Source organism: Panthera uncia (assembly GCF_023721935.1).
Source record: "Panthera uncia isolate 11264 chromosome C1 unlocalized genomic scaffold, Puncia_PCG_1.0 HiC_scaffold_4, whole genome shotgun sequence".
In the NCBI taxonomy this organism is placed as follows: Eukaryota; Metazoa; Chordata; class Mammalia; order Carnivora; family Felidae; genus Panthera; species Panthera uncia.
The window spans coordinates 71,989,022-72,013,697 of record NW_026057585.1 but is presented as its reverse complement, the minus strand read 5'-3'; the positions used below and the strand labels follow the sequence as shown (position 1 = coordinate 72,013,697).

Genomic DNA, 24,676 nt, shown 5'->3' with positions numbered 1-24,676 from the left:
CCATGTACCCTTTATCTGTTTCCCCCATTGGTGACGTCTTGTAAAATTGTATTGTAATAGGGGCGCCTGGGTGGCTCAGTCGGTTAAGCGTCCGACTTCGGCTCAGGTCACGATCTCACGTAGGTCCGTGAGTTCGAGCCCCGCGTCGGGCTCTGGGCTGATGGCTCAGAGCCTGGAGCCCATTTCAGATTCTGTGTCTCCCTCTCTCTCTGCCCCTCCCCTGTTCATGCTCTGTCTCTCTCTATCTCAAAAATAAACTTAAAAAAAAATTAAAAAAAATTGTATTGTAATAGCATAACCTGGATATTGACATTGATACGGTCAAGATACAGGACACTTACATCACCACAGGGATCCCTCATGTTGCTCTTTTATAGCCACCCCTCTCTTCCCTCCCACCTCACCCACTCCTTAACTCTAGACCCTATTCTATTGTAATTCTAACTAGTCTATTCTCCATCTCTGTTAGTTTTTCATTTCAAGAATGTTATATAAATATAACCCTAAAATATGTAACCTTTTGGGATTGGCTTTTTTCACTCAACATAATTCTCTGGAGATTCATCTGGATTATTGATACAATAATTGGATCCTTTTGACTGTTATGTAGTATTCCATAGTATGGCTGTTCCACTTTAACCACTCATCCATTGGAAGACATCCAAGTTATTTCCAGTTTGGGCTATTTTAAATAAAGCTCTATAAATATTCAAGCTTTTATATGAACATAATCGTTCATTTCTCTGGGATAAATCCCCAGGAGTGCAATTTCAGGCCACATGGTCATTGCACATTAGGTTTTTTTTGTTGTTTTTTTAAGACACTGCTAAACTGTTTTTCCTCCAGTGGCTATACCATTGTACATTCCCACTAGCAATATAGGAGTGATCCATTTTTCTGCATCTTCACTAGCATTTGGTGTTGTCACTTGTAAATTTTAGCCATTCCAATATGTGTATAGTAATATCTCATTATAGCTTTAATTTGCATTTTCCTGAAGGCTAATAATATTGAATATCTTTTCATGTGCTTATTTGCATCTGTCTTTCCTCTTCATTGAAGTCTCCTTTCATACTTTTGCCTATTTTCTAAGTGGGTTTGTTTTTTTCACTGTTCAGTTTAGAGAGTTCTTTATGAATTCTGGACACTAGTCCTTTGTCAGACATGTGATTTGCAAATATTTTTTCCCAGACTGTAGCTCATCTTTCACCCTCTTACCAGGATTTTCTCAACGTGAAAGTTTTTCATTTCGATGACATATCCATTTTTCCTTTGATGGATCATATTTTTGATGTTAAGTCTCAGAATGCTGCTTAACTTTAAATCTTGAAGACCCTTTCATTTTATTTGTAATTTTGCATTTAGGTCCATTTTGCATTTGAGTTTTTATTTTGATTATTGTATTCTTCATTTCCAAAATTTCCATTTAATTCTTCCTTATATCTTCTCTTTCTATGCCAAGACTTTGTAGTTCTTTTCTGAGACTTTGCATTTTTTCATGCATTTCAAGTATATTCATAAGTTTATCAAAGCATTTTTATAAGAGCTGATTGAAAATCTTTATCAGATAATTCTGACAAGTTGGTTTTTTCATCTATTTTTGCCTTTTCTCATTTCCCTGCATTTTGTAATAAGGAGTAATTTTAGATTAAAATCTGAATATTTTGGGTATTATAAGACTCTAGGTCTCAATTAAACCTTCAGTTTAGCTGGCTTCTTCCGATACCCTTCTAGCAGGGGGAGTAGGAGAATGCTGTCTCATTACCACCCCAGGCAGGGTAAAAGTCCATGTTCCCCGTCAACCTCCATGGACACCCAAGGAAAGGGGAGGGTGCTCATTACAGCTGGTGAGGGTGGGAGTTCTTACTCCCCACCAGGCCTCTGCTTAGACTGCTCTGGCTGTGAGTGGGGGGAATGCCTTGTTACTGCTACCACTGGGTCTCCAAGACCCCACAGGGAAGTGGGTAGGGATGATCTTGTTATGCTGGACAGGGGTGAAAGTACTTACTCTCCACTAGGCCTTCTCTGACACCACCCCAGTGGAAAGGGAGAAAGGTGCCTCCTCACTGCCAGGTCGGGGTGAAAGTCTCCCCATGTCTTTTACTGCTTGGCAGGGATGAAAGTCTCTGCTCCCTGTTGGCCTGTGACACCACCCCAACAGGGAGTTGGGGTGCCTCATGATAGCCTGGTGAAGGTGGGAGTGTAGACTCCCAACCTGACCTTTGCTGACATGGGTGAGGGTGGGGCCACAATTTTTTTCTGTGGCGTTTGGAGTAAAGCAGATATTGTCCACAAGTTTCCTTACTTGTTTTGCTGTCCATTTCCTGGTCCTCTGTGTTTGTTGGTGCTGTCTGGGTTGCCGGCTTCTCCACCTGCAAGTCTAAGATATTTGAGGTAAAAAGAAAATGCAGGAAGCTCGCAGTCATGTCATTCCTCAGGTCCTGAGTACCCTACCTAGTCTGCCTTCTCTCTACCTGTCAGAGGCTTCTTATGTCTGTCTTACATATAATCCCCATGTTTTTAGTTGCACTTGGTGGGAGAAATAGGGAAAACCATGTTTACTGTTTTCCTGGAAACAGAGTTAGTTTTTCCATTTTAAAAATTATGAGGTACGGGGAGCCTGGGTGGCTCAGTCAGTTAAGCGTCCAACTTCAGCTCAGGCCATGATCTCACAGTCCATGAGTTCAAACCCTGCATCAGGCCCTGTGCTGACAGCTCAGAACCCGGAGCCTGCTTTGGATTCTGTGTCTCCCTCTCTCTCTGCCCCTCCCCTGCTCATGCTCTGTCTCTCTCTGTCTCAAAAATAAAGAAAAACATTTAAAAAAAATTTTTTTAATTACGAGGTGTATGTTTGCATTTTCCCAGTCTTCAAGTGTATCTGGCTTCCACTGGAAGTAGGAAAAGGAAAAGAGTTTATGGAGGATGGAAAACATCATTGTTATTTTATCAGAAATTTATTTTTAAAGGATTTTAGTCTTTATTTCATATTGTTTTGTATAGTTTGAATACATCTTTTTTTTTTTTTTTAAGTTTATTTCAAGAGAGACAGAGAGAGTGGACAGGGGAGGGGCAGAGAGAGAGGGAGAGAGAGAATCCCAAGCAGGCTCCACACTGTCAGTGCAGAGCCCTATGTGAGCCTGAAACTCATGAGATCATGACCTGAACTGAAACCAAGAGTCAGACATTTAACTGACTGAGCCACCGAGGCACTCCTTGTTTGAATATATTATCTTTAAAAAACTGCTGAGTTCAAAATAAAATATTTCATTCTTTTTTTAATACAGTACTAAAGGAATTTTAAAAGGGAAAAATAAAGACTCCCTGACATAATTTTTCCCCTGTTCCTTTCCAGTTTCTTCTATATGTACATTTCCCATGGTATCATATATGTTTATACACATATACATACACATATATAGTTTATTGTCCTACCATTTTACTTTAATTAACGTATTTTTCATGTTGACGAATAGTCTTTATACCACTTTCAAGTTGATTTATCTTTAATTCTCTCAGCCATTTCTGTGTCTCCATTTAATCACTGTTTTAAGTAGCATGCTTATGAGCGTTATTATACATTCAGCTCTTTTCTTCTCATGAATTATTCTACTGCAGTAAATTCATTGGTATTCAATTATTCAGTCAAAGGGTCTGAACATTTTTATGGCTCTTGATCTGTACTGCCAAATTGCCTTCTTGAAGAATTTGAGCACCAACTATGATTTGTGAAGCATGCTATGCTAGGCTCCAAGATAGCTGAAACAAATTTAAAATGAAGGAGCAAAAATAAAATCGGCATGCTTGTGTTCATACTACTTTTCATCCACTCTGTCTAACCACTGAAGGTGCATTCCCTCCCCTCAGCTTCTGTGTCTCACAGTCTCTTGGTTTCCCTCCTCCCTCCCTGGCTTCTCAGCTTCCTCTCCAGACTCTCATTCCCCTGCTTGTTCCTTACCGGTCTTTAGGTTCCTATCTAGAATGGTCCTCCTCCTCTCACTTCCTGCCTTCTCCTTGGCTCATGTTATCCCATCCCAAGGCTTCTCACATTCTTCTGTATCTGTATCTTCACCAGAGGCATTTTTCCAATTTTTTTTAATGCTTATTTATTTTTGAGAGACAGAGACAGAGACAGAGAGGGATCAGGGGAGGAGAAGAGAGAGAGGGGGACACAGAATCCAAAGCAGGCTCCAGGCTCTGAGCTGTCAGCACAGAGCCCAAAACGGGGCTCAAAGTCATGAGCTGTGAGATCGTGACCTGAGCCAAAGATGGACACTTAACCGCCTGAGCCACCCAGGCGCCCCCATCTTTCCAATTTAAATCCCCATTCCCCCTTCTTGGTCTACCATCCACTGGCCTCTCTGCTCCAGGCAGAAATCCAGGTGTCATCCTTTATTCCTTTTTCTCTCTCCCCTGCCACAGCCAGTTCATAACAAATTTTTATCAATATTGTGTTCTAAATATCTCTAGAATCCACCACTTGTTTCCATCCCCACCACCCTGTTCTAGTCCCTGTGGTTTATCACATGGGATAAACGATAATCTCTGGTTTCCCTGCCACGTGGCATCCAAATGATCTTCCTAAAGGACGTTCTCTCTTTTGTCTCTGGGCCTTTACCCACTTTATTTTTTAAGACATCCTCGAACACCCTTTTTTTTCTCTCTGTTCTCATCTATACCAACACCTTCTCCCAACACACCTACATACACGCGAGTATGCACACACCTGTCCCTTTATGTTTTCCTAGTTTGTGCCTACTCATCCGTCAGGACTCAGATGGCTTACTACTAGTTTAATCTACTCCCTTATTTACTTATCTTTTTTTACTCACTAAATTGTAAGCCCTTTAGGGCAGGGATATGTCCTAGTGCCTGCCAAAATGCCTGGTGCTTACTGAGTAATTTTAAAAAAATCTTTAGGGGTGCCTGGATGGCTCAGTTGGTTAAGCAACCAACTTCGGCTCAGGTCATATCTCATGGTTTGTGAGTTTGAGCCCCACGTGGGGCTCTCTGCTGTCAGCACAGAGCCTGCTTCAGATTCTCTGTCTTCCTCTCTCTCTGCCCCTCCCCTGTTTTCACTCTCTCCCTCTCTCTCTCTAGAATAAATAAACATTTTTTAATAACAAATTATAAAAAATTTTAAAAATCTTTATAAGCTGTGTCTGCCCAATGTCATACTTAAAGTTGAAAAGTGAAAAATTCATTTAACTGGTTGTTTTGGCATAGACGAAAGTCTTTGATGGGTCATCTCCCTGAATGTGAGTTAAAAAAAAAAAAAAGGACTCATCTGTATTTAAAGTTTATTTATGAGAGTAAGATAACCGTTCTGCTGTAGAATTCAAGTTGGAGGGGTGCCTGGGTGGCTCAATTGGTTAAGCATCCAACTTAGGCTCGGGTCATGATCTCACAGTTTGTGGGTTTGAGCCCCGCATGGGTCTCCGTGCTGACAGCTCAAAGCCTGGAGCCTTTTTCAGATTCTGTTTCTCCTTCTCTCTCTGCCCTTCCCCTGATCATTCTCTCTCTCTCTCTCTCTCTCTCTCTCTCTCTCTCTCTTCCTCCCTCTCTCTCTCTCTCTCTCTTTCTCTCTTTCTCTCAAAAACAAACATTAAAAATTAACAAAAAAAAAAAAAGAATTCAAGTTGGAAAATTGGCTTGTAGCACTGTTAAGGTTTTTTTTTTTCTCCATATTCTGCTACTGTAATGAACATTTTGACAGTTTTTTGTTGTTATATTTGCACCAAGTCCTGAACTAGGAGAAAGTAAGCAGAAGGAAATTCCTGAGGAGTCAGTAGAGGAGGGCACTTTGCCAAAAGAGAGGCAGGAGGAGGAGGACTCACAACAGAACCAAGATATGAAAGGCGGAGAACAACAGTTGACCTTGAAGCCTGAGGAAACTGTGAGGCTTAGACAAGAGCTGAATTGTGTAAATCGGAGCTTCCTTCCATCTCAGAGCTCCGGGGATAATTCAGATGACAGTGGTACCCAGGTAGGTGCTGTAAACACATGCTCTGACTGGGTCCATTTCCTCCGGTCAGCTGTGGATATAGGCATAATTTTTACAACAACATCAGTGTGTTTTGTTAAGCACGCTCATAACCATGGCCTGAATGGTAATAAAATAGCAACCAAAATCTGAACTAAGCCCGGTCATTGATGCACTTTGTTATAAAGGGCTCTTAGGCTCGGTTAGGCTCCGCAGAAAGGAATGCTGATTGGTTGTCAATGTCTGCCCTGGGGAGGTAAGACAGGGAAGGGCAGGATTTGTGCCACATTTTCTGTTCATTGCACCTAGCTTAGATGTACAAAATACTTTGTTTGGGTGGGGAAGAGATCACAGTCTTGGAATTAAGTTTGGCTTTTGCTATTTACTAGAGATCTACCTGCTGGAGAGATCAAGAGAGTGACGACCAACCACACTTCAGCTCTTACAGCTCAATTTTGCAGGTTCTCTCTCATACAAATTAAGATATCCCTACACATACCTTTCTAGGAATTATTCTGAGATCCACAGAGGGAAGCCTTTGTACACATAAGTAAACTAACTTCAAAAGACTGACAAGAGGCATTTAAAAATGGATTCAAGTGTATATTTGGGGGGAGGGGAGAGGCAGAGTAATAGTAAAGGAAGTCAAAAAAACATTTGAAAAGAGATTCAGATATAGAGTCTGAAAACTAGGCAAGTCACAGTAGAGAAAGAAAATAGATACCTGAAAGGAGATTCAGATACATTTGAAAAAGAAGGGAGTCTCTGGGTTTGTTCAGAAGACCAGAGGGATCTAGGACATCAAATGTTCAAAAAGAAGTTCATTTTCAAGCCCCCAGGCAGTCTATTTATTGGGAAGTAAGCCAGTGTAGGCAACTTGGAAAGAGGCTGAGCACTGTGGTCACAAAGGTTATAAAATCTTTTGTTTATGAGCTTAAAATGATCAATCAATTTTATTTAATTTATACTTTCTCATTATTTGAAGAATCATTTCTCAATACTAGGGGGGATGTGACAACAATTAAATATATATGAATTATATGGGAAATCTGGGCAAATAGCCACTTTGTGAAAGGACAAACAGTCCTTTATGCCACACAGCTTCTTAGGGTTTCACTGAATTCTTGCAGAGTTCAGTAATTTTATTCCACAATAATGACTTTGAATTATTGAAAGAAGAGTAAGTTGCTCTTACTCGTTTATCCAGCTGTTGTTAATTGAGCATCTATGATGGGTCAGGCCCCGTGTTAGGGCCCATACAGCAGGAAACAAAATAGATGTGGGCTTCATGGGAAAAAATAACGTATTCGTGTTTTGAACTTTACATTTCCCAAAACAGTGTAACACACACTGTTTCATTTACTTCTTTAAGGAGGCAAGGATTTTGGACAGACTTTAGTGTTTCTGCAGTGTGCTGTGCAGTGATAATTTCAGAACCTTTTTCTGTGTAGGGGGTGCTTGGGTCTACTGGAGGCTATAAATTTCCCCCTAGAATGGATCTGTATCTTGGGGATAAACTCAAACCAAACTTTTGAGACTATTGGGTAAAATCAGAATGGCTGTTAGTTATTATTCTGTAATGATTAATCATAATTATCACTTGAACTTGTTTAAATAAACAGCACATTTACCTGTAGAGAGTGAAGAAAAATCAAAATCTGAAGGATGTTTGCTGAGTAGAGAGTCAGAACAAGTGGACTTTGTTTGTTGAGTGACACATTCACAGGTGGGATAGCCCATTCCATCCACATTCACTGGATGAGAATATTTAAGGTTCGTAAGCTTTAATTGTTTCCACAAAAGGAATGATCTTGTCATTGGGACCAGTATATGGATTTGGTTCATATTAGATTTTTCTTTTATGAAGACAATATTTTAAAATATTAAAAGCTAGATTTTAAGCCTATAAAATTAAGATAATTAGTACTGGGTCCATTTTTATTTATTTTAATTCTTAAGGAATTATGAATTCCTTAAGATGGAAGAGACATTACGCATCATCTGGTCTTATGCCTTTAATTTGCAGATGAGTCAGCTGAGACTCAGGATGAATTGCCTTAATAAATCTGTTGATTGATCAAGAAAGGATGCTTGTGTACTTTCCTTTGCACTCCTACATGGTTCCTAGTAGCCTGGCTGAGTCTAACTGCCTCTGTAATAACTTTCTACCAGGAAGCAATTTACATGTGGGGAAGAAATAAGGACCCTGTATGTTGGTCACTTGACTGTTTGGTAGCTTCTTTAATGGTTGCCTTTCATGAAAAATAATTTGCATTTCTACTCTGGCAAAGTGACTTGACTAGAAAATGTAGGCAAGAAAAACTATTGTTCTGGCTTTTCTCATCCTCAAAACAGGCTAAAAACTTCTGTACATGGGTGTAAAGGGGGTGCTTCTCTTGTATATCTTGGGCATGTTGGGCCACCGATTACTAATTGATTATTAAAAGCTGCTGTTGTCTGATAGTTAAATAAGAAGCTGGACTGGTGATCAAGGCTTTCCAGGCTTCAGGAGAACTCTTGTTTCAGGTGGAGCAGAAGGCAGTTAAAATAAAATTGGGTAGCATCCACAGTAGTGGGTAATGGGCGGTGTCACTGAGTGCTTCTTGTGTACTACATCATGCTGAGTTCTTGCATGCATTATCTTACCCTTCACTCCATCCAGCAGTTATCATTATTATCCCCATTTTAAGATGAGGAAAATGAAAAGCAGAAAGACTAAGGAACTCCTCCAAGACAGATTCAGGACTGAAACCCAGATGCATCTAGTTCCAAAGATAGGGTTCTTAATAACTACATTATAATTCCATTAAAGAATTTTTTTCTAGGTATCTTAGACACTTGCAACTCTGGGACAAGCAAATTGGACTTAGACTGCCTTTTTGAATATACCAAGATGAGAATTGAAGGGCTTATAGGACTTGGGCAATTCTGTGTTGCAGTTCTGTTGTAAGCAAGAGAGACTAATGACATGGGCTTTCTGGGAAGTCATGGACAGGAAGTACACTGGACCAGGACTCAGGAAACTCTAAATATATCTTATCTGTTAACTGGATACAGTTGAATTCTTTATCTACACAGCACACCGATGTGAGCCTACCTTTTAGAGAATCCAAATGACTCCTCCTTTGGTCAAGGTGGTTTTATTGCACTGGAGACCTAACAGGAGAGGGTATGGTTGTTGAAGAAGGTGTATGGTTGTTGAAGAAGAATCATCTGGTAGTAACAGGGAAAGTGATGAGGAAGGCTGAAAATTTAAGATCTCCTGCTAAATGTTCTTTCTTTTTGCCAACAGACACCACACACATGCACACATACTACATACACATTCACACTTTCCTTCTTCACATATTGACTCTTTGAACTTTCCATTGAAATATTTTACCCTAAAATGGTCCATGCTTCTGTTTCCCTTCATTGATGTGAAAAATAAGAAAGTTAGTTGTCTATGCTTAACTGCTTTGCCTAAATAATTTCTTTGATATTTTCATTCTAAAATAACAAGAGTTAAATCATACGAACATGTACCAACTAAACATAAGTATAAAAAGAGTAATTTGCTATAGGTAAGCCAACTCCAAAAATATTTACCTATGAATAATCAGGTCCTGACATTTCTGCGTCTGATAGCTGGAACCCACGTTTTACCGATATTCTTTCAAATTGTCCATGTTTCTCTTTTAAAATGTTTGTTTTAGTATCCATCATCTGGAGAAAAACAGAAATACCAGCAGCAAGAGGATGTACAACAGCTTCGCCAGAATTTACACCGGCTCCAGATTCTGTGCAGCTCAGCCGAAAAAGAGCTCCGGTATGAGCGAGGAAAGAATTTGGACTTAAAGCAGCATAATAGCTTACTTCAGGAAGAAAGCATTAAGGTAACTCTAGTGGGTGTGTCCTTGATTGGAGGGTCTCAATTGCTTAATCAGCCCTGTGGATAAATGAATTAGAACTCCTCAGCTGCATAGTTCATGATAGGATCCACAGATGTGTGGACAATGTGAGCTCTCTGATAACTCGCTCTGACTGTCCTACCAAGTAGGTACACAGTTCAATTGTTTCTCTGCTGCTGAAGCTGTGTATATACTGTCAACCTGTCAGTGTGAAACACTTTAAGTTATACAATCTTTTGAAATCATTAGCTACAACTTTTAACACTTAATCAATTTGAACCACCTGACCCCAAACACTAGTGGTCTTGACCTAGTTCTAGCTGTAGTCTTATTTATTCCCTAAGAGATGTATCCATTATTATTGGTTGAATCAAATATCAACTGCACCGAGGTACAATTCCTAGGAGGGCAAACTTGTTCTTCCTGACTCAAGACTATCAAAAAGTTCGGAGGACATCCCCTAAATATGCCTGTTTTAAAATAACCTATCGTGGATGCCTGGGTGGCTCAGTCATTAAGCATCTGACTTCCACTCAGGTCATGATCTCATGGTTTGTGAGTTCAAGTCCCAGATCAGATGAGCACGAGCCACACCTCGGGTAAAACACGAGTCCCATTTCGAGTGGGCTCTGCTTCCTCCCTCTCTCTCTCTCTCTCTCTCTCTCTCTCTGCCCCTTTCTCACTTGTGCCCTCTCTCTCTAAAAAAATAAACAAGTAAAATAAATAAAATAATCTATGGAGAAGTGTCATCCACAGAGTCATCTAAATTTTGTGAACCACATAAATATTCAAACTGAACCATCATGTAAAGTAGTGCTTCCTTTTAATTGAGGTTCAATTCTGTAAGCATATATCAGGGACCTAGTTTCTATAAGTCCCCATCTAAAGTTCTGGAATTCAACATTCAACAAATATGTGCTAAGCATCAGTCATATCCTGCGCAGGCAATCTTGTTGATACCGAAGGTTTAATTGTAGGTAAAACCAATACGATTCTTATCCCCTGGTTAGTAGGGACCCATCCAGAGTCAAATCCTGCCTACCTTTTGTTTTTGTAAATAAAACTTTATTGGCACACAGCCATACCTGTTTGTTTACATATTATGGATGGCTGCTTTTGTACTACAAAAGCAGATTTGACTAGTTCTGACAGAGACCATGTGGCCCACAAAGGCTAAAATATTTATGCTCTTGACCTTTTATAGGAAAATTTGTCACATCTGGTGAGGCAGGAACAAGGTAACTTATTCAAATAGTGACATAAAAATGAATTAAGGGGCACCTGGGTGGCTCAATCAGTTGAGCCTCTGACTCTTGATTTCAGCTCAGGTGATGATCCCAGGGTTGTGGTATCTAGCCCCGTGTCCGGCTCTGCACTGAGCATGGAGCCTGCTTAAGATTCTCCCTCCCCGCCTCTCCCCTGCTCACAGGCCCTCTCTCTCTCTTTCAATAAAAATAAAAAATAAGATAAAATTTTAATAAATTAACCAAGAAACGTCCCTACTTTTTAGTAACTCACAATCTAGTAGAGGAGATATAGATGAAAACAAGCAGTCATTTATGTCAAACTTTAAGGGAAGCCTTTCTTTTCTTTTTTTTTTTTTTTCAATATATGAAGTTTATTGTCAAATTGGTTTCCATACAACACCCCGTGCTCATCCTAAAAGGTGCCCTCCTCAATACCTAAGGGAAGCCTTTCTAGGGAGTCCTAGTGTTCCAGGATTATTTGAATAAACCTCTTTCTTACCCTCACTCCTCATGATTTTTTTTAATATTGGTCACATTCTCTCAAGCCTTTGTAGTTTTAAATTAAATTCCAAATCTTGGGGCGCCTGGGTGGCTCAGTCGGTTAAGCGGCCGACTTTGGCTCAGGTCATGATCTCGCGATCCGTGAGTTCGAGCCCCGCGTCGGGCTCTGTGCTGACAGCTCAGAGCCTGGAGCCTGTTTCAGATTCTGTGTGTCCCTCTCTCTGACCCTCCCCTGTTTGTGCTCTGTCTCGCCCTGTCTCAAAAATAAATAAATAAATAAATAAATAAATAAATAAATAAATAAATAAAAACGTTAAAAAAAAAATTCCAAATCTTTATCACATTTCCTTATAACACATTTCTGAGATCCTCTTAACTAACTCTGAAAATATTCAAGCAATACTACATCTTTCTTAAGGTGTAATGATCGGACAACACAGATTATAATGCCTTATCTGTGGTTGACACCCTAGAAATTTTTGTTGAATTAATGAATGAGTCCTTCAGGGATAGGTAAATGATAAATTGGTAAAAAGTGAAGCCATCTCTTGTTCTGTTTTAAATCCCTTCATGGTGGGATAAAATATTGGCCATTCCAGTAATGAGACATCAGTGTTTTGGCTGATCCCTTAGGCCAGGCACCTAAGCAAAGTCATATATAACAGCCAATTACCTTTTATTGACACTTTGTCTGTTTTATCTCTTATAAACCTCCCTACAGCCCTAAAGGGTCAGCATTTTATAGATGAGAAACTATTCAGTATTGCAAAGCTAACAAATCATGGAGTCAGAATTTAAATTCAGGTCTGTTTCTCTTTTTCCTATGAAGGAATCTTTCTGTATTATACCTTTCCTCATTTTGGAACCTCAGCTTTGCAAACTTAGAACTCACTCTTTAAAATCCACTCAGAGATGATCAAACTCTGGGGCTCTGGCTAATGTTAGGCATACTTATAAGACTGATTAAGAAACCAGAGAATGGGATGCTTGGATGGCTTGGATGGTTGAGTGCCCAACTCTTGATTTTGGCTCATGTCATGATCCCAGTGTCATGGGATCAAGCCCCAAGTTGGGCTCTGCACTGAGCATGGAGCCTGCTTAAGATATTTCTCTCTCTCTCTCTCTCTCTCTCTCTCTCTCTCTCTCTGTCCCTCCCCCACGCACACACATACACTCTCTCTCAAATAAGAAAGAAACTAGAGTATTAATTTATTACTTTTAAACCATTTTATTATGAAATATAACACTCAGAAAGTACATAAGTATATAGTTTAACAAATTGTTATAAAGCAAGTACCCATATAACCACCACCCAGGATAAGAAACAGCGCATTGCCTGCACACCAGCAGCCCCTGCCTGCCTCTTTCCCATCTATAATCCTGTCGCCTTCCCATTTTAGCAGTAACCACTAATCTTGATTAATAACTCTTTTGCTTTACTTTATAGTTTCACCAACTGTGAATCTCAAACAAAATAGTTTTGCCGATTCTTGAATATTTTACAAATACAATCAATCAGTGTATGCACCTTCTATCTTTTTATGACCTACTTGTTTGGAACATTCACCCATGTTGTGCTGTATAGCTATTGTTCATCCATTTTCTTTGCAGTATAGTATTCCACCATAAGAAATTGCCATTACCTATTCTTTCTATGGTTTATGGGCATCTTGTATGTTTCCAGCCTGGGCTATTAAGAAGAATGCTATAGGCTTTCAGAGCTTCAGGCAGAGAATTGTTCTGACATCACCAGCACTGAGACACTGAACTGGATCCTCTTACTGGTGTTTGAACATCCCAGCCTGAAGCTAAAAATGCCCTCCTACATGCACATATCATTGGCCATAATAGTGTTTGCTCCACTGTTGTCTCATTCCATCATTACCAGCATGATCAAAATGCTGCATGCTAGCCCTATGACTGATGATCACAGGTCCCGGAGGCCTTTAGCTTTCTTGGCCTGTGGAAGAGGTGGTCTTGTATGAAAGGACTTGTGCCTTTTCTATTTACAGTAAGAAGTTTAGGTTTCAAAACCCCGAACTAATCCAGTGCACCAAATATTCCAACACTTGATTTTTTCTTTTCCCCTATTTCTTTGTTTCTTCTTCTAGTCATTAGATCTGTGTCTTACTGAGTTTTTCTCTCTCTCTACATTTTTCTTGCTACATTTTTCTTTTTTTGTAACTTCATAATCCCCTTCACCTCTTTTGCCCATCTGCCCCACCTTCCTCCCTCGTGGTAATAACCAGTTTGTTTTTTGTATTTATGAATCAATTTCGGTTTGGTTTGGTTTGTTTCAGATTTCCCATATAAGTGAAATCATATGTCTTTATCCGTGGCTACACTGTTCTTGAAAAATGAAAGTTCCAGGCTAACTAATAGGTTAGAGTGCCCTTCGAGAAGAAATCGAGATTTCATAGATTTGTTCCTGTCAATGAAGTTTCAAAAATGTACCAATCCTCCAAAATAAAATGAGAAAAGTTTTCTAAAAATTTTTAAAAAAAGGGGAGAGAGTAGTTGAACTGGTTTAGAATAGTGGAGGGAGACAAAGGAGGATTTTTACTGAGAAAATAGGAGGCTTATTAAAGTCTGCTCTAGAATTTCTTTTTGATAATACCAATTATCCAATTGATAATACCAATACCTTATTACAGTAGTTTTTTCCTCTTGATCTACATTGACCCACCAATGATACCGAGGCATATTACTTGTAGGGTTTAATTTCTTCATTTCTACACGCATTCATTTCTACTCTGTTTAATAAATTATTTTGACCTTTTTACATGCCTGTTAACATTTTTGGAGATGGCATATCTGGTCTTCAGAAATTAATGCAAAAGGAGGTATCATAAGCTTAGCACTCTGGATGCTTGAGTAGCCTTTATGCAAGGATCTTTGCTTTAAAACAGAGAGCATAAGAGCACATTATTTCAGGTATGTTCGTTTATTGAATGTAAGACTCTTTCCTGAACAGTGAGATGTACAAAAGGATCTGAGTTAACACGTTTACTTTAAAAACTGCTGCTGGGGCGCCTGGGTGGCTCAGTCGGTTAAGCGTCCGACTTCGGCTCAGGTCATGATCTCACGGTCCGTGAGTTCGAGCCCCGCGTCGGGCTCTGTGCTGACTGCTCAGAGCCTGGAGCCTGTTTCAGATTCTGTGTCTCCCTCTCTCTCTGCCCCTCCCCTGTTCACGCTCTGTCTCTCTCTGTCTCAAAAATAAACGTTAAAAAAAATTTAAAAAACAAACAAACTGCTGCTATGAACATTCGTATACATGTATCCTGATGTCCACAGGACGTATTTCTCTAGGAAGGGAGTAGGAGTGGAATTATTGCATCACAGCGTATGCGTTACTTCAACTCCTGTCTAAAGGTTTATACTCCCACCAGCAGGTAGGAAGGTTCCTGTTGCTCTGCGTCCTCACCAACTCTTGGTACTGTCAGACTTTAAATTTTTTGCTAATCTCGGATACATGTATAGTGGTAGCTCCTAGCATTTTAATGCACATTTCCCTGTTTACAAATGAAGATGAACAGCTCTCTCTAAATGTATTTGACATCTGAGCTCCTATTTTGTGAACTCCCTGTTTAAGATTTTGTTTACTTTTCTTTGGGACTTTCGTCCTTTTAATTTTCCCATTCATTTGTAGGAATTCTTTGTATATGAAGCCTTGATCAGGTTTGTATCACCAACACCTTCTACTCTGTGACTTACATTTTCACTCTCTAAATAGAAGTTTTGATGAATCAAAGTTTTTCATTTTAACCTAATCAATGTTTTACCTTTATAATTGGTGATTTCAGGTTCTGACTTAAGAAATCTTTGTCAGCCTCAAAGTCATAAAGATATTCTCCTACATTACTATACTGTCCACTAGGACATAAGAAGTGTGTGTGGTCTGTTTCTGAGCTCTCTCTTTTGTTCCATTGTTCTGTCTATTCTTGTGCCGATAGCATGCTATCTTAATTAATTTAGCATTATGCAGACCTCAATATTTAATAGAGCACAGCTTTTCATTTTGTTGTTCTTGTTCTAGGATGCCTGGATATTCTTGGCCATTTGAAATTTTATATAAATTTTGTCATCAGTTTGTCAAGTTACACGCACAAACCCACATGCACACACAACATACATATACTAACACATAACCTTTGGGGATTTATACACTGAATTTATACACTAAATCTATAGATAAATTTGGGCAGAGTTTAAATCTTTACAGTATTGAATCATCCATGAAATATGTGTGTATTATATTTAGGTCTTCTTTAATTTTTCCCAATATCCTAATTTTCTTTGTGGAGAACTTATACATCTTTTATGTTAGACACATTCCTAGGTGCTGATGTTTTCCATACTATTGTAAATGGTAACTTTTTAAAGTTTCATTTTCTAACTATTGCTAATACCTAAAAATGCAGTGAATTTTTTTGAATAAAACCTTGCCATACTTTTAAATTACTTCTTACAATTGATGCTTATATTATTCTGTATTGTATACACAAGCAATCATATCATCTAGGAATAAATATAATTTTCTTTCTTTCCTTCCACATGTTATACCTTTCATTCTTTTTTCTTGTCTAAGCAGTGGCTAGTACAGTGCCAAATAGAACTGATGATGGTGGGTAACATTTTCTCATTCCCAGTCTCAAAGAAAAAGTTCTAAAATATCAGTTAATATGCCTTGTAGGGTTTTTTTAATAGACATTTTTTAATCACATTAAGAAAATTCTTGGGGCACCTGGGTGGCTCAGTTGGCTAGGCATCCAACTTCGGCTCAAGTCATGATCTCACGGTTCGTGAGTTCGAGCCCCATGTCGGACTCTGTGCTGACAGCTCAGAGCCTGGAGCCTGCTTCAGATTCTGTGTCTCCCTCTCTCTCTGGCCCTCCCCAGCTCTCACTCTGTTTCTCTGTCTCTCTCTCAAAAATAAATAAGCATTAAAAATTTTTTTTAAATAAAATTCTTTTATAGTGTTCATTCAGTGTTTTTGGATGAGTACATGTTGAATTTCATCAAATTCTTTTCTGCATAATTTTTTGAGAAGATAAGATTTTTATATCTGTTAATACAGTGAATTATATTGACTGATTTTCTAATGCTAACTCAACTCTGCATTCCTAGGATAAACCCATCTTCATCCTAAATTATTATCCTTTTTCTACATTGCTGGTGTTAGCTTGTTAGTATTTCTTTGGAATTTTTGCATCTTAGTTCGCAAATGAGACTAGCTTGTCATTTTTCTTCCTTATAACATTCACATCAAACTTTAGCATAAAGGTTACCCTAGCCCCTTAACATGAGACAGGTAACATACCTTCATTTTTTGTTCTCTGGAAGAGTTTGTAAGAGTGAATTACAGTTGGGGCACCTGAGGCACCTGGGTGGCTCAGCTGGTTGAGCATCTGACTCTTGATTTCAGTTCAGGTCATGATTTTGGTTCAGATCGTGATTTCACGGTTGTCAGATCGAGTCCCATGTTGGGCTCTGTGCTGACAGAGCAGAGCCTGCTTGGGATTCTCTCTCCCTCTCTTTCTCTCTCCTCCCCAACTTGTGCATGCTCTCTCTCTCAAAAATAAATAAACCATAAAGAAAAAAAAAAGGAGTAAATTACAACTATTTCTTCTTTAATAATTATAAGACCTCATTTCTGAATCCTTCTGATTCTAGAGTTTTCTTTTGGGAAGATTTTCAATTACTGATTCAGTTTCTTAATGATTATAAGAAGTCACATTTTTTATTTCTTCTTGTATGAACTTTGGTATATTTTATTTATTTATTTTTTTTAATTTTTTTTTTTAACGTTTATTTATTTTTGAGACAGAGAGAGACAGAGCATGAATGGGGGAGGGTCAGAGAGAGAGGGAGACACAGAATCGGAAGCAGGCTCCAGGCTCTGAGCTGTCAGCACAGAGCCCGACGCGGGGCTCGAACTCACGGACCGTGAGATCATGACCTGAGCCGAAGTCAGACGCTTAACCGACCAAGCCACCCAGGCGCCCCTTTTTTTTTTTTTTTTTAATTTTTTTTTTTATAGAAATTTTTTTCATTTAAATTTTCAAAATTTTTATTAAAGTTAGTCATCAACTTTTAAAAATAGAGATGACTCTTTTTATTTTCATGATGCTAAATAACCTGTGATTTAAAAGAGGTTGGCAAAGACCAGACCATAGAAGGCCAGGCAAGCTGCTGGGATTTGTTTCCAGAGTTTCAGGAAGCCTGAAAGATTTAAGCAGTGGAGTGAATAGTTCAATCTATGTTTTTAAAAGAACACTTTGGGGGCGCCTGGGTGGCTCAGTCGGTTAAGCGTCCGACTTCGGCTGGGGTCATGATCTCGCGGTCTGTGAGTTCGAGCCCCGCATTGGGCTCTGTGCTGACTGCTCAGAGCCTGGAGCCTGTTTCAGATTCTGTGTCTCCCTCTCTCTCTGATCCTCCCCCTCCCTCTCTCTGTCTCAAAAATAAATAAACGTTAAAAAAAAATTTAAAAGAACACTTTGGCTGCATTGTAGAGAACAGATTAGAAGGGCGTAAAAATGGAAGTGGCAGAACCATGTCATTATTGCAACAACCAAGGCTGGAGACCATGATGTTGGAGACGAGGGTGGTAGACACTGATGGGCCGATACAAGACGTGTTGTGGAGGGAGCACGACAGCAAGTGCCGAAGGGGCTCGTGATGGGAAAGGAAGACTCAGGGTTACTTTGAGACTACTGGCCTGAACAAAACCTTGGATGGAGGCATCATTTATCGAAATCAGGAAGACTGAGAGAGAAAAATCATTTTTGATATGGACAGAATCAGGGAGTTTTATTTGGGCAGTTCCAGGCACACAGATGGTATTTCAGATTGTGACAGTGAACTAGGGAAAGAATGATCGACTCTCAAAGCCTAGGAGAGTCCAGTGGTATTTAGAAGCTGGGCAGCATTAGAAGGGTCTACACAAGAGATGGGGAAGGAACTGCAAAGAGATGCAAGCAAACCAGGAGAGTTTGGTATCACAGACTCCATGATAATTTTCTGAGACAGAGGGAGTGAATGCTACCTAAGAGGTCAGTTGTCCACTGGATTCATTTTGGCAGTGGGGACATCAGTAGTGCCTCAGCATAAATAGTTTCATGGAGGGGTGGGAATGAAAGCCAGCTTGCAGTAGACTTTTAAAAAAGGATGGAAAATGTTTAGACCATGCATGTGTAGAAACATTAGGAAAATTCCTCTGTCCAGCGGCCATCTGGCAAACCTTACTGACACAAGACAGTTCTGGGGAGTTAATCATCCATGTGACATTGGTTATTTGTCAGCTCTTAGGAGACTGCACTGCTTGGAAAAGTGCTTATTCTGGCTCATGTTCATGTTCTTTCCACGCTTATTTCTATCACTCTTGTTTATTCTCCTCCTCTAGATCAAAATTGAACTAAAGCAGGCCCAGCAGAAGTTATTAGAGGGTACAAAGATGTGCTCTTCACTCACGGCAGAATGGAAGCACGGTCAGCAGAAAATCAGGGAACTGGAGCTGGAGGTACTTAAACAGGATCAGAGCATTAAATCACAGGACAACCTGAAGGAAAAGCTGGCTCAAGAGAAATCAAAAGTCGCTGATGCAGAGGAAAAGGTAATTATCCTCATGCTTAGTAAGTACCATACGCTGGATACCAGTACTAAAATGCTGTTTCCCTAAGGATTCCCTGATGCACACTTCATAGAATTCCAGGGTTTTTCTTTGCTCTTCCATGCTTTCCTCTCTTTTGACTTCACCTGCTCCTGCAGTTCCAGTAAATCTCATGTTTCTTTAAACTGCATGAACTTGAAAAGGTAAGGGTCTGTAAAGCTATAGCATGAACTTAAAGTAACTGACTGAAACCATATGACTTTTGTTTTATACTTTCAACTTTTAAAAGACTTACTCTCCTCTCATTTGGATTGTCTCTCTCTATGGTTTTTATTTTATAATTTGGGGGTGGATTCGTGTTGTGAAATGAACCATTTTGAAATAATGCCCCTGCATTTTAGATTCGCTAACACCAGGTGGCAGTAGTACGCAACAGTTGCACATTTTGATCTGTGGGTTTGAGTCAAATCTCAGGTAAAAAATAAATCCTTAAATAAATAAATAATGTAATCCAACAGTATAAATATGAAACAAACATCAAAAAGCAGATGACAGCAATCTTAATTTTGCTCAAAAGCCTAATTTTGAGCTAAAGAAACCAGAACAAAAGACTTCATACTATGTAATTTCATTTATAAGAGGTTCAAGAAGAGACAAAACTAAACAGATGAACATAAGGGAAGGGAAGCAAAAATAATATAAAAACAGGGAGGGGGACAAAACATAAGAGCCTCAAACATAGAGAACAAACAAAGGATTGCTGGAGGGGTTGGGGGGGCGGGCAATGGGCTAAATAGGTAGGGGCATTAAGGAATCTACTCCTGAAATCGTTGCATTATATATGCTAACTAACTTGGATGTAAATTAAAAAATAAATAAATTCTTTAAAAAAAAAAAGAATGACAAAATAAGCTACGGTCAGAGGATGTTGGTTGTCTTTATGAGGGTTATTAATTGGGAGAGGATGAGAGGGACTCTTCCATGGTGCTGGGCGCATTCTTTATCTTAGCGTGGGAAGTGGTTATATAAGTAACTTCATTCAGTATGCTTCAAGATATGTGCACTTTATGTATGTTGGTACTCCATTAAAAAAGTAGTTGGCTGGGGCGTCAGGGTGGCTCAGTTAAGCATCCGACTCTTGATCTTGGCTCCGGTCATGATTTCACAGTTCATGGAAGTCAGCCCCAGATCAGGCTCTGTGCTGACAATGCAGAGCCTGCTTGGGATTCTCTCTCTCTCCCTCTCTCATGACCCTCCCCTGCTCATGCTCTCCCTCTTTCAAAATAAATAAACTTAAAAACAAGAAGTAGTTGGTAAAACTGATACAGATTAGTAAAAAACTCTAAATTTAGACAGTACTAAATACTGGTGAGGATTTTGTGCAACAGGGACTCATATATTGACTGCAGTTGGAAGAGTAAATTAGCATAAACACTTTGGAAAGCAATTGGCATTTGCATCTAGTTAGGTTAAAGACGTGTGTATCATACAACCCAATGCTTCTACTACTGGGCATAAATACTAGAAAAAGTATTATACTGCACAGAGGTATCAGGAGACAGGAATACAATCAGTTTTGTAGAAATATTGTTCCAAATAGCAGAAAATTGGAAGCAACCCAAACGTCCCCTGACATAATATCAAATAAATAAACTGTATATTTACACAATAGCATACAACAGTGAAAATAAATGAATTACAGGTACATGCTGTAGTTCAATATATATTGAATAAAAAATCAGGGGCACCTGGGTGGCTCGGCTGGTTAAGCGTCCGACTCTTGATTTTGGCTGAGGTCATTATCTCACAGTTTGTGAGTTTGAGCCCCATATCGGTCTCTGCACTGGCAGTGTGGAGCCTGCTTCGGATTCTCTCTCTGCCCCTCTCTTGCTCGTATTCTCTCTAAATAAATAAATAAATAAATAAACAAACATTTTAAAAAATCACCCAAAACACGGTATGATTTCATTGATTCAGAGGTCCAAATTATGTAAAGTAAAAGCCACGTTACACAGATTATATATTAAAGAAAAAGCAAGGAAATGATTAACCCAAAACTCAAGATAATTGGTTTTCTCAAGTGAGGAGGGAAGGGGGATAATTGACAAGTTCCCAGAGTAGACTTTAAAAGTATTGGAAATGTTCTTTTCTTAACTGGGTGACAGGTTCAAAAGTCTGCATATGTCCCTGATAGAGAAGCCAATGGGGTGGTGATATTTGCCTCTGTGGAATTAAGAGTGAATATCTTTAAGGAAGCATTTTCCCTTTGTAGGACTAAACAGGGGCAGCTCAAAGGAACTTGAACTGGCCGCGGATGACTGGCCGCCCACTGCCATTGCCCTCGAGTCATTCTGCATTTCTGCATCTTCACCTCTCCTATAGTTTGTGGGCTCTGCCAGGACCTAGGGCTGGTGCACAAAGCCCTGCTCTTAAAAAGGGGGCTGCCGTGCACTGGCGTTCACGAGTGTTTGTGGGGACTGTGGTGCCAAACCGTCATAAAGAATGCATTTTTAGATCAGGAATACATTCAGGAGACAACAGCTATTCTGCTAAGAACTACTCATTCAGCAGATATTTATTGAGCACCTACTATGTACCAGTCACAACTTAGGGTGACACAAAGGTTCATAAAAATATGTAAACAAATTAAAAGGAGACTTATCTAATAAAAAAAGTTTTAATGAAGATTTTAATCTAACATGTAAATTCTAAAATAAAATTATACATCTCTCTTTCAAATTCATAAATCTTATTGTTAGTCCTACCAGTGCATTAAAGAGCATATTACTGGTGCGAGGTGATACGCTAATAGGAACTCGATTTGTAAGAGACTACTACTTCGTTTTAAGATCTTATCCTGAATCTAGTCACACTATGGAGAAACTAGACACAATCCTACATTGCTGTTGGAAGTGTAAATTGGCCTAATACCTATGGAGCCAGCTTGGCATTATCTATTAAACAAACAAAAATGATAGTAATCTTTGCCCTAGCAAACCCACATCTCGTAATGTATTCTAGAGATTTGTTGATAATAGCAAAAGATTGGAATCAATTTAATTGTCCATCAGTAGGGGTCTACTTAAATAAGTTATAATGTATCCTTATATATGCAGCTGTAAAAGAGAGGGCAATTCTACATAAACATATAATATGGAAAAATCACCAAGTGTATTTTTATTTACAAAAAGCAAGCTGCATAAGTATATATGGTATGCCATCATTTGTGTAAAAAATATGTATATGAAGGAGAACTGTATAATAGTATTTATTTATATAGGCATAAATAAATCCCTGGAAGGGTACGTAAGAAACTAATACCAGGAATTGTGTATTTAGTGGAGGAAAAGTGGCAGGAAGACAGGATAAAGATGGGAAGGAGTTTTCACTGCATAGCTTCGTTTACCCAAACATACATTAAATTACGCGAATGTATCATGTAGTGTCAAACTTAGGTAACTTATTTTAAAATTAAATCTAGCCACATTCTCTGCTTTAGATCAGATTTGTTTGTTAGCACTATGTTTGCTAGTTACTCATCCAGCACTTCCCTGATTGGAAAAAAAAGGTCATGCTTAATGTTTTATTTGTGAAATTTTTCCTTCAAGATTTTGGATCTGCAGCAGAAATTAGAACATGCTCATAAAGTCTATCTCACAGACACTTGTATTTCGGGACAGAAGCAACTAGAGGAAAGGATAAAGGAAGCACTAGAAAATGAAGCTAAGACAAAGCAACTATATGAGGAGGAACAACAGAAGAGGTAAGAGGAGCAAAGATGTCAGTTTCCCATGGGCCAACCTGATTGAGTTTAGCAGGAATGTCAGTTTACGGATGTATTTCCTCTGTGTTCCCACTGAAGTGAACTACATTACACAACTTCTTGTATATAGCACTCGTTACACTGTATTCGAATTGTTTTTCCTGTTTGCCTTTCACAAAAGAGTGTCAGACTCTTAAGGGCAGGGGTTATTTCTCGTTGCTCAGAGCCAGGTGCACCCCGCCAGGTGCACGGGGTGCACGAGTAAATTTTCTTGAATGACTGACTAGATTACCTATGAAATATGATACTCTGGGCTTTGCTTTTCCAATTCTAACATGATTGGCATAAACTGCAAACTAAAGGAAATTGATTTTTGTATTTATCACCTGATTTCCTTGAAAGAAATTCCAAGTACTTTACAGACCTCTTAATCATCAGTAATCTGTCACCAAAGAGGAGCTTTCATTTTTTTCTAAAATTATTATGATTACTATTAGAATTCTTACTTAAATGATCTTCCTGGATGCCCTAAACTTCAGTAACTGATGCTTCTTATTTCTATGGCACTGAAGAGTGAACCACGTATGCTTTAAGAAAAATATGGTTTTAGCCACTGAAAAGACATGCAGACATTCACATATATAATGAAGCTCAGAAATTTATTTTCAGCTTTAGCTAAAAGCTCTAACATCAGCCCTGGCACTAAAAGGTACTCAGTAAATACTTAGTGAATGAATAATGTGTAAGTAAGTAAATGAATGAACGTATGAATGAATAATGAGCTCACTCAGGGAAGTACAGCAGAACAATACTTGTCTCACTGCTATAGCCAACAGGACGGCAGACCATCCTGTTGTAATACACCTAGATCCTGAATAAACTATAGTAAGTATACCTTTTAAGTGTTGCCCACAATAAAGCAAGAGAAAGTGCTAAGAGCAAACATACAATAAGCTACAACAAAAATGATGAACGGGGCAAACAAGCTTCTAAGTCAGGGGGCAAATAATAATATCAGCCCCAGGTTTGAGAGAAGGAGCTGTGGAAGTTTGCCCCAAGGGGGAAGAGGTGAACTAGAGATTCTAATATTAAAGCTGGGAAGCTTGAAGGAGCTGAAGGGTTCCCAAAACAGGCAGCCCCCTGGCTTTCCCAAATTATCTCTGGAGGAAAACAACCCCAATTTAGATATTAAAGATTCCCATATTTGTTTTTAATTTTTTTTTTTAATGTTTATTTATTTTTGAGACAGAGAGAGACAGAGCATGAACGGGGGAGGGTCAGAGAGAGAGGGAGACACAGAATCTGAAGCAGGCTCCGGGCTCTGAGCTGTCAGCACAGAGCCCGACGCAGGGCTCGAACCCACGGACGGTGAGATCCTGACTTGAGCCGAAGTTGGACGCTTAACAGACTGAGCCACCCAGGCGCCCCTGAAGATTCCCATATATTAAGTTTAGTCAAATGTAAGCTTACAATGAAAAATCAGCAAATAACACAAGGAAGCTGGCTACCATAAATGATAGTCGGTAGAAACAACAAACACCAGAGTTGTAACCCCCAAGAACTCCAGCAGCTAGAATTATGAATAATAGATTGTAAAACAACTCTATGAAGTTTTTAAAGAAACACAATATGAAGGAACCCTCATACGCTGTTGGTAGGAATGTAAATTGGTGCCGCCACTGTGGAA

The 24,676-nt window shown here is 39.2% G+C and overlaps 1 protein-coding gene across 8 annotated transcripts in view; it reads left to right on the top strand.

Annotated features, from left to right (window-relative positions):
• The window catches only part of CCDC30 (coiled-coil domain containing 30), a 131,588-nt gene that overhangs the window by 67,246 nt on the left and 39,666 nt on the right, over positions 1–24,676 (top strand). For 5 of the 8 annotated variants that reach the window (XM_049617366.1, XM_049617364.1, XM_049617365.1 and 2 more), the window contains 3 exons: positions 9,676–9,855; positions 19,020–19,229; positions 22,835–22,989. In XM_049617366.1, coding sequence (XP_049473323.1) covers positions 9,676–9,855; positions 19,020–19,229; positions 22,835–22,989 — 545 coding nt within the window. Of the gene's footprint in view, positions 1–5,739; positions 5,984–9,675; positions 9,856–19,019; positions 19,230–22,834; positions 22,990–24,676 lie in introns of all 8 variants that reach the window. The other 3 variants (XM_049617370.1, XM_049617369.1, XM_049617371.1) reach the window with 1 other exon arrangement.